This window comes from Bidens hawaiensis, unplaced genomic scaffold (genome assembly GCF_021521415.1).
Source record: "Bidens hawaiensis isolate Kalapana, Puna unplaced genomic scaffold, B.hawaiensis_p1.1 tig00034765_1, whole genome shotgun sequence".
Lineage (NCBI taxonomy): Eukaryota > Viridiplantae > Streptophyta > Magnoliopsida > Asterales > Asteraceae > Bidens > Bidens hawaiensis.
This window is the reverse complement of record NW_027496046.1, coordinates 120,482-131,240: the sequence shown is the minus strand read 5'-3', so window position 1 is coordinate 131,240 and position 10,759 is coordinate 120,482. Positions and strand designations below refer to the sequence as shown.

Sequence of the window (10,759 nt, the reverse complement as noted above, 5' to 3'; positions counted from 1 at the left end):
ACAGATAAAATTAAATTCAGCTGTATAAAAGAATTTCAAAATCTTAAATATATATATGTTTACACCATTATCATAAAGTTCGTCAGCGCTTAAGCTTTACCAAGTGAAAGAGAAGAGCTTTCATTGTCTAGTTGGTGAATGAGTTTATGGTGTTTAATCCACAACATTTAGCCTAATACCACCTGCAACACATTCTTGACTCGTAACACATTGTCCATACCTTACCAACATTATTCGTCCTAGAAGATGATTATTAATACCTAGACTATGTGTAGTGGCAACTAAGTACATAGGAGGTTTTATGTGTCCCAATCAGCAATAACTAGTTTTGTAAAAAATATCATAGCAATAAAAAACCTCAAACCCTCTTGTAATCATTACCTTTTCCTAGCTACTTCCCCCTCAAAAGCCTCCATTCTCTCACACAATGAGCATTGTGTATACAAGGCGAACGAGGTGGAGTCCAAAACGAGCCACTACGCGTGTTGTTATAAAACCAACTTAGAAAAAAAAACATAAATGATTTAAAAAAAAAGCAATGTACGCAATAAAATAGGAAAAAGGAGTGAACACAAATATCTCCAATTTTTACCACCACCACCACCTTTTCACTCTCTCAATCTCCAATTATTTTTCAATTTGATAAACGGTACGTACATTATTATTCACATTAACATGCAATCAATTCATGCACCGTACCATTACTGAATCACAATTTCACATATTGCAGGTTGTTATTAATAATAATTTGTTCCAACGAGATGTGATTCTGAATCAGATAATGCCTAATTCCAAACCTCATAATAACAATAATCCCTCTGATTCCAAAACCAATATGGTTGAATCCAACAACAGCAATAAACCTAATGCTGATTTGAAACATAACACTTCCGCCATTAACAAAAACAACACTTCCGATACGAAGAATAATAATAATTCTGAGGCTAAACATAACAACAATCCTGATGTGAAAACCAGCTCGGATTCGAAAACACACGCGGATGCTTCCTCTCAGGTTTAATATTGCTCTAGTTTTGGAAATTAAACTTATGATCGATGTTGATTTTGGGGGAAATTGCTGGCAAATATTAGGAACAAGCTGAGCCAAAACGGTCGAGCTCGGCTCGTTTCTTTATTTCTAAAGCTCAAGCTCGGCTTGTTTCATAGTTTTTCAAGCTCGGGCTTTACTATTTATTAATAAATTGTTAATTATTTTTATATATTTTTTTTCATTTATCATTTTTTATATAACATAATATATGTTATTTAGTTACTTTTTTATAAGATTATATATATTAATTAATAATCACACACACACATATTATAAAAATTATATAAATAATAGGCTAGTTTAGGCTCCCCAGCCATCTTGAGAGCTCGATAAGTGAAGCTCTGGCTCATTTATTAAACGAGCTTATTTTTAGGCTCGAGCTAGGGCTCCGGCTCGTTTAAGCTCGATCGAGTTTTTCACGAGCCGAGCTCAAGTAGCTCGTGAGCGGCTTGGCTCCTTTGCGTCCCTAGCAAATATATGTTAAGTTGTCCTAATTACTCATAGGTTTAAGAAAATGATTATAGGATTCTTTAAGTTGGATAGATGAAAGTTATCAATGGTGACTTTTGTTGTTGTGATCCAATCATCCAGGGAGAAGCTGATCAGCCATCGTCGGAAACTGAACATTCTCTTAATGGCAACAAGGTTTTCTTTATTCAATATCCAACTTCCAGACATTTCATTGCTTTATGGTTGAATATTATCTTGCTCTAATAAGATATTGATCCTGTTGCAGTAATTTAACAACAATAAATGTTCCATTTGTAGAACCTGCTGGTGTAAAGTTTAATGCACATAGATCTAGTAGACCACCAATTTTGATTTGTACAATTGTACACCATCTTATAGTGTGGGGTCCAACTAAACGAGCTGTATGGTAGGGCAAAAAGTGGTCAAACTGGCTGTTTTGATAGTCATACGGTTGTATGGTACGACGAAAAAAGTTACAGGGTCGTATGAGGGCCACATCATACGGCCATATGATTTTCAGCAACAAAGAAATGAATGATGTGACCACTGACAAAAGTCATGGGGCCGTATGTCCTTTTTCACTAACATACAACCCATTGACATCATACGGGCCGTATGACCTTTTTCGTCCTATCATACGACCCATACATCATATGGGCCGTATGAATTTTTAACCGACAGAGTGACTTATGTGATCACTAGCAAAAGCCATACATGCCATATGCACTTCTTTGCCCTATCATACGGACCATAAGCCGTCATATGGTCCATATAACGTGACAGACAAGCTGGTGTACACTTTTGGAGTTATCTCAACGAAATGCAATGATGGAATTGCTCTCTGTCATGGTTTGGGACTACTGTGGATCCCATTTGATTTCTGTAATTATTGATTTGCAGGTGTTCAAGAGTGGATCACTATTTCTTTCATCAAAAGGTGTGTTACTTTCATCACCTTGTGCTAACAAGTGTTGAGTGGTGGTTTTTTCCTTATGTGTTATTGTTGTCAACTAGTGTGCTTGTGAACTTGGGAAATAATGCACTATCTCATTGGGTTTGTTTTATCCAATTGTGCCACTTTATGAATTTTAATCTTTGGTACAACTGCAATTACTGATGTAGATGCAAAACTTTTCCATAAGTCCCTAATTACACTTGTCACACTAGTTGCTGTTCTGATGATTCTTATTACTACAATTAGTTTTGTCTAGTTTGATCAAATATTTTATTTCCAGTAACCATCAAATTCTTTCCCAGAAAAAAACCGGTAATTATCATACTTTTCCAGAAGTCCCTAATTACCCTTGTCACACAGGGATTGGCTGGACCTCCTGGAAGAAAAGGTGGTTCGTGCTGACACAAACCTCGTTGGTTTTCTTTCGAAGTGATCCCGTAAGTTGCATATTTTACATGGATGTCTTGTTCTGAGTTTAACCACTACTTTTTTTAAAAAAAAAAGTTGTGTAACTGAGAGCCAAATTTTAATTGATTTACAGTTCTGTCATCTTTGTAGTTTGGGAAAGATTTACTTTTTAATTAGGTGCTCACGGAAGTAACCTGTTTTTTGATGTATGTAGTTGTTGCAGCACTAGAAATATTTAAGGGCCATTTATAGTTTTTATTTGTTAATGCTCAGAACACTGCTCCTCAAAAGGGATGTGAGGCGAATCTGACCCTTGGTGGCATAGACCTTAACAGTTCAGGCAGGTTGGCTTGCTTTCTTTAAGTTATGTATATAATATATGCATTACAATTATTTGTCCTGATTTTTACTTTTGAATTTCAGTGTGGTTGTTAAAGCAGATAAGAAACTACTGACAGTTTCCTTTCCCGACAGTCGTGATGGGAGATCTTTTACTCTTAAGGTGCTATTTATATCAGTTTTGTAAATGCAGCAGTCTAATAATTAGTAATAACAAATATTACCTGATTCAGTGTTCTACGAAAACAAAAAAACACGAAGGCGTCAGATTTTGTCATATAATATTTATCAGTCTAATGATTAGTATAACTAATTAGACAGTTATTTTCTTAATTTGATTTCTGTTATTATAGGCTGAAACTACAGAGGATTTAAATGAGTGGAAGACTGCATTGGATGAAGCTTTAGCAAATGCACCAAGTGCTAGTCCAAAGGCGGGGCCCACTGGAACATTGAAAAATGACAAGGGTGATACAGCTGATGGTTCTTCAGAACAGTGTAAGAACTATTTACAACAGAAAAATCAATTTGTTCATACACTCAGTGTTAGAATGGTAGGAGTGTCTTTTCACTTGTTATATTTGGCTTTGTTTTTGTTTCAATAGCAAAAGATATATCCACGGAAATACCAAAGGTTCTTGGCCGTCCGATCTTACTTGCATTGGAAGACAAAGATGGAACTCCATCTTTCTTGGAGAAAGCTCTTAGATATGTTGAGGATTATGGTAATTAAGACGCAATTTACAAACTTCATTAATTAAGGAGGCATTAACTTTTAATCCATGCTCATGTAAGTGCAAGTGTGTTAGTAATTTTGACTTAATGCCACAGGAGTGAAAGTAGAAGGCATCTTGAGGCAGGCTGCAGATGTCGAAGACGTTGAGCGCCGCATGCGAGAATATGAACAGGGTCGGTAGTAGTATCAAAATACAATATCAAATTTTAGTTTTCATACATTTAACCATCTAATAATAACAATAATTTGGAAAATTACACACCCTTACATGAATAGATGCTGATATACTTAAATCATATCAATTACATCATATTTGTCCAATTGTCAATTATATTAGCAAACTTAAAATCAAAATTTTCTAGTAAATGAATAACTTGGAAGCATGATTTGTTTGAACTTTGAAAGCTTCACATGGCATAATATTTATGATCTTGTCCAGGAAAGGTGGACTTTAATGAAGACGAGGATGCGCATGTTATAGGAGATTGCATCAAGGTATGGAATATGTTGATTATAACTAACTACAAGTTATTATTAGGGCTTAATTGTGTTTAGCTCACACGCCCAAGTTAGGTTAGTCTGCGGTTTCTAGTTTCTAGTTTCCTATATATTATTTTAGTCTCTTTTACATAATATAAGTACACTTGACATAGATATACTTATTATTAATGCTTAACGATGTGTTAACGTATTCTCGTTTTTCACATTCTACTTATGATTATTTTTGTTTCAGTATGTTCTTCGGGAATTGCCATCCTCCCCGGTTCCAGCTTCTTGTTGTAATGCTTTGCTAGACGCGTATAGTAAGTTTTCTATGGCATTTTATGAAAGTTTATATTATATTTTACCATTTTAGCTTATAGTTATGACAACTTATAACTAGAAACTGATCGAGCCACAAGAGTCAGTGCCATGCGTGCAGCCATATGTGACACATTTCCTGAACCAAATCGTCGTTTATTACAGAGGTAACTAATTATTAGTTACTAATCATGCATTTATATAATTATATCTTACTTGATTAACTAACTTTATTGTTCACAGAATCTTGATAATGATGGAAACGGTTTCTGATAACAAAAATGTGAACCGAATGAGTGTATCAGCTGTTGCTGCTTGCATGGCACCATTACTTCTTCGACCCATTTTAGCCTGCGAATGCAATCTCGATAGTCAGTTTAATATGGGCGGTGGTGATGGATCTGATCAACTTATGCAAGCAGCTGCAGCGGCTAATCATGCCCAAGCAATCGTTATCACTCTTCTAGAAGAATATGATAACATATTTGGTGTAAGCTTTTGCTTTCCGCCGCCTGTAACGAACCGAACGAACACGAACAAAGCATGTCCGTGTTCGTTCTCTTAACTATAACTGAACAAACGATTGAACGTGAACAACTAAACACGATGTTTTCTTGTTCGTGTTTAAGAAAATGAGCATGTTCGTTTGTTAACAATATAAACGAACGGTTCATGAACGTAAATAAATGAACATAGATGAACAAACATAACTTAGCTAAAACCAAATTGAAAGTAAATGTGACAGCAATGAGTTGGTCTAAAAAGTTATTAAAACTAGACTAAATTGTAGTGGTCTAACAAGCTTTAATAAATATATTAACAAACGTAAACGAACAATCTTAAACAAAGGTAAACTAATGAACATCAATAACGTAAGCAAACAACCATAAACGAATTTAATTGAACGAACGTTCACATACATAAACGAACGAACAAGGCATGTGTTCATGTTCGTTCGCTTAACTATATGAACAAACTTTTGTGCTCATGTTTGTTCGTTTATATAATAAACGAACATAAAAAAAACAACCCGATAAAACGTTTGGTTTGTTTACAGGTCTACCATTAATATCTATATCACTATATGTGCATTTGGTATTAACAGTTAACTGAATAGTTACTATGTTAACAGGAAGGAGATATGCTAAGTGACATGTACACTGATTCAGAAGATCTTGGAAGTGAAGAGCTTAGTGAGGATGATTATGAAGATGGTGAATATTCATCTGAAGGTTCTGAACATGCATCAACATCTAGTCACAGTGGCGGTGATGGTGATGGTGAGGGTTACCAGAAAAAGACCAAGGTTGGATTCTTGTACTTTTCATTGGATCGTGATATTTTGTGTATTTGTTTCTAATTAAATCTATTGATGCAGGGACCTAGTACCATAAGATCACATACCATTTCGCATAGAGTAACTGATGATCGAGTAGCCAGGTTAAAGTCGCGGTCAAGAACTCATGCCCGATCAGTAAGCCAAGTTTCTGATAATGTTTCAAGCCAGATTAATGACCACCCGACAGGGAAAACAGTTGAGCATGCTGGACATCATGAAAGTGACAGTGTACAGCATGGTACAAAAAGAGAGTTGGATGATAATATTCAGAGATCATCAACTGCTGATGCACACGCAAACACGAAACACACTTCTCAACAAGCTGATGTAAGTATGAATTTTTAACCTTATTAAACTACCAAATTGTAGATTTTGTGTATCTAGTGATTTTTTTCTGAGTGCAGGCAAATAAACAGTTACCAAAAATCGAGGAAACCGAGTAAGTGACACTTCTTTAACTGGCATAAATTTATATGAATTATCAGTTTCTGAAATTGTCAAATTACTAATCTTGATTGCTTGTATCTATTTTAGAATTAATTTCATTTTCGTTTAATTGTTTGTTTTTACCATGTCATAAGGCCCGAGGACACTAAAGAAGAATCGAAAGCTAAAACTGAAGCAGAGGACTTGAGCAAAAAGAAAGCTTTAGAAGCGCACCACCTACATCTCAAACAGGAAGTATGCTTAGGATATTCATTGTAGATTTCTTGTTTCATTAATTATATTAGTGCTAATGAACTATATTTTTCTGATGATGTGTATTATATTAGCACAATGTTAATTTTAAATGCGCGTAGGTGGCAAGGTTAGAGGAACGGTTGCAGAAGGAGTTGGAATTGAGAAAGAAACTCGAGACTGGAATTATGATATCTCAACAAGCCTTATTTTCACAATTCCCTACTAACGAAAAGGTTTGATCCTTATATTATATTGTTTATGAGTTTTTAATATGCACAAAGTTATAAAACTATAGATGTTTAGAGACATAAAGACATAGCTGGATAACTTTTCTCAGGCAGAGAATGATGTCATCAGCATAAGTAAGAAATATAATGATCTTGAACTGCAATCTTCAAATGCAGAAAAAGAGTAAGTGTTGTTGTGTCCATCTGTCATTTTAAGATTGCGCGTCCCACATTTACTTAGTACTTTTAAACGTTGTTTGGTGCAGAAACAATGATAATGAAGCTACGGTTACTCCTCAGGAGAGTAAGGTAACATTCTTTTAACATTTGCGTATGATTAATTGATGCTAGTTATATGAGATCTAACAATCACCACATTTAAGTGTTTAACCGCAAAGCCTCTTGTATTTGTGACAGGATGCACAATCTATCAAATATCAAGTTGACTCTTATTCTACTAAATTACCTCCACACAAACAGCTTGATCCAACTCGCAGCTCAAAGGCACGCACGAGTTTCATTTTGCAAGCCTATAATATAATATCAAATTTTCGTTTAAAGACACATTTGGAGATATTGTTATGTTGAGATTTCATTTTTTGTTTTGGTAACAGGCGACAAGTTCTAGCAAAGATATGAAAAGGTCTTCTACAAACAAACCTAAAAGGTTGAACTCAAGGAATGAGGTAAATATACATGCATATTTTTCACAAGGTGTTAGTTATAATTACAAAAGATGTTATTAAGGTATTAATCCATTTGACAGACAACCGGTTCAACAATGTCAAAAATAACAAACGGACTTAACTTTCTAAAAGGAAAAAGCAACCACCTAGCAGACGAGTTGCAAAGCATGAAGTCCCAAAAACACACTCGAAAAGGTTCACAAGATGAAATTGATATGCAACCATCGGGTGGAACGGGAGAAAGTCAACACCAACATTTGGATTCGCATGTGGATAGTAGTAATGTACAGGAGAGGGAAAATTGAAAGGTCACTAATAGGTAAACAGCACGACGTGGGCCCACAACGTACATTTTGAAGATGATGAGTGGGCCTGATCGTCGTGTGTTTTGTTTGCTTATATGTTGTATGATTTGCTACAAATAAGTATGTATTATGCTTAATTAAGTTGTGTAATGTAGGCCTAAAGAGTGGCCTTGGTAATGAATTTATATGGATATGTAAATTATAATATAAGTTTTTTGGTTTAAGTTGAAGCTTGCAACTTTGGAGTTAAATAAGCAAAATCCCGAACACCCTCTTAGATGATCTTAGACATGCATGTTCACTTTTATATCTACAAAATATATATGTGCACACACACAATTATAGACCGGTTCCCATAAGCAATTGATTTTATGTGCGAAGGCTAAGAAGTCGGAAACAATTACATATGTATAGTATATATCAGTCACAATTATGTGCATAAAAAACCAAATATATATGCAACCTTATATACATAATTACACAATTCTTATGTATTGTGTACATAAACAAATGATCTGGCTCCAACTCACCCGATAAGTTTGGGTCTAGCTCTAAATTTCTTCGTCTTCTACTATGAGATTCTTAACCCAGCTGACAGGTCTTGTACCATGGCGAAACAGGTTGGACACCGTGTCTTTTATAATAATATGTCGTTTTCTGAAGAAACACTAAGTGACCCGGTGCAGATTATAGACAATCTGGGGGTTAAGTAATGTTTCCCACAAGAATGAGGTCCAACAGAGACGGTTGTTCTTCAGGGGACCTGCAAAACAAACACCGTAAGCTCGTCACTGAGAAGGGGGGGGGGGTTCCTCCTTGTGACCACCCTCCGGCGTGAGAATCAGACTAGATTGCTCTGAATATAAGTGTATATTAAGAGATTGCTAGATAACAGGATAGCAGATGATCTTACCATTCCAAGATGTTGGAGTATTTATAGCCGAAGGTAGGTTTCCTAGAAGGTACAGCCGGCTGAATAGTATTCCTGTTCTACCAACAGTGGACTATGCACAGGCCATACTGGTTGGTGGATAGGTTACGGCCAACAGTAACAAAGTCGGCTGCACTGTTCCACCAACTGTAGATTATGCACGTCCCACCTACTGTGGATTATACGCAGGCCATGCTGGTTGGTGAATAGGTTACGGCCAACAGTAACACTATTCCACCAACTGTAGGCTGCGCACGCCCCACAGTAAGAGTTGGTGAGTAGGCAGCGGCTAATAGTGACAAACAGTACTAGAGGGTGCTCCTCCTCGTACTGTTGTCGGTGAGCTGTCACCCTGTGATTGGCTCATGGGCTGTTCTGGTCAAATTGTCTGTCCTATCCATACCTTGGTAGGTATAGTACACAAGATCTTTCAGAATCATACGGACTGGCTCATTTTGGCGGGATTGTTCCCGCCTTGCTCATTCCTTCATGTGACTACTGAAGTAGCTATTGTCTTGTGCGTGTAGCCCTGCTGTCTGCGGGTAGCATTCCCTGATGGCTTGTATCCGCAACTGCGGGAACAGGCGGGGTACTTCACCATTGGGAGGCTTTCCCTGCGTGTACAGCTTGCGTACTGCGCGTAAGGTTCTCTGAGCATGGTGGGTCCTGCGGGAGCAGATGGCCTTTGCGCAGACGTCCCTGTTCAAGGTGAGTCTTGCGGGACCAACTGGGCTCTGCTGGGACCTACCTCTTCAAGTCCCCCCAGTCCAATGTTCTTCTCATGAATGTTTAATAAAGTGAGGTGAACTTTTGGACTTTAAGCAAGGGGTTTTGAAAAGGGTTTTTAGTTTTAAGGTTCTCCGTGGGGATTCTTCCCGCGGGTTTCCTAATGTCACTTGCAAAAATTCCCGATTTTTTTGCTTGATCTTTGGGTATGATGCGGGTAGGTATGTAACCTTCTCGCAAGTCAGGAGCGTTGAGTCTTACTTGTATAGTCTCCATGGGGTTCTGGTGGTTTTCAACATAGTGATCAATTATGCTAAGACCACCAATTCCATCACGGAGTTTCAATCAATATAATTCTCGACGTTCCCGTTATGCGGGGATGTTATTCCTCTATCCGCAAGCATTGCCCAGAAGATCCTTCTTGGTTTCAATTCTCTGCGGGGCGCTAGGTATGTGAAGGGTTTTGCCTTAACACTACCCGCGCTCGTCTTACGGTTACTTTACTTCCAAGGTACTGGGGTCCATTCCCTGCGGGTGCTAGGTATGTGAAGGGTTTTGCCTTAACACTGTACCCGCACCTGTCTTATAGTTACTTGGTTGCCAAGGTATTCTTGGCTTCAATTCCCTGCGGGTGCTAGGTATGTGAAGGGTTTTGCCTTAACACTGTACCCGCACATGTCTTATAGTTACTTGGTTGCCAAGGTATTCTTGGCTTCAATTCCCTGCGGGTGCTAGGTATGTGAAGGGTTTTGCCTTAACACTGTACCCGCATCCGTCTTACGGTTACTTGTTTGCCAAGGTAAGGGGTGTTTTCCCGCTTACTTTTGAATCTTTTTTGAATTTTGAATTTTGAATTTCGAAATTCGAATAGTTGGTGGAAAGATAGGAACAGTCCAAACATCTGAAACGTCGTGCGACGGTTTCTTCTGACTGTGTCAGGACGTGCAGGAAGTTATGGTGACGTGACAGTACATGGTCATTCCAGACGCTTTTTCGGGCGCGTGGCCGCGAAATTAATGGTACGCGTCCTGTCAACAGCTGTTGCCAGCCTGCTTTTTGCCACGTGTCATAGTTTCATTGCACCTTCGATTTCTCTCTCCTCC

The 10,759-nt window shown here is 37.6% G+C and overlaps 1 protein-coding gene across 1 annotated transcript; it reads left to right on the top strand.

The window, feature by feature from the left end:
- The first annotated feature begins 688 nt into the window (after positions 1-688).
- On the top strand, positions 689-7,999 carry LOC143586683 (uncharacterized). Its single transcript, XM_077068168.1, has 22 exons — positions 689-1,015; positions 2,423-2,459; positions 2,838-2,914; positions 3,159-3,229; positions 3,309-3,387; positions 3,578-3,722; positions 3,830-3,949; positions 4,056-4,133; positions 4,400-4,455; positions 4,694-4,763; positions 4,844-4,928; positions 5,005-5,251; positions 5,894-6,067; positions 6,140-6,427; positions 6,505-6,539; positions 6,682-6,781; positions 6,901-7,014; positions 7,119-7,192; positions 7,275-7,317; positions 7,426-7,512; positions 7,623-7,694; positions 7,775-7,999. The coding sequence occupies exons 1-22, from the start codon at positions 689-691 to the stop codon at positions 7,997-7,999; spliced, it is 2,604 nt and encodes an 867-aa protein (XP_076924283.1).
- Positions 8,000-10,759: the final 2,760 nt, after the last annotated feature.

Excerpts from the sequence above, each read along its gene's own strand:
- LOC143586683 (XM_077068168.1), top strand. The coding sequence starts at position 689 with ATGCACCGTACCATTACTGAATCACAATTTCACATATTGCAGGTTGTT. Across the intron at positions 3,230-3,308 it reads GACCTTAACAGTTCAGGCAG|TGTGGTTGTTAAAGCAGATA; the intron begins GTTGGCTTGCTT and ends TTTGAATTTCAG. Across the intron at positions 4,929-5,004 it reads AATCGTCGTTTATTACAGAG|AATCTTGATAATGATGGAAA; the intron begins GTAACTAATTAT and ends TATTGTTCACAG.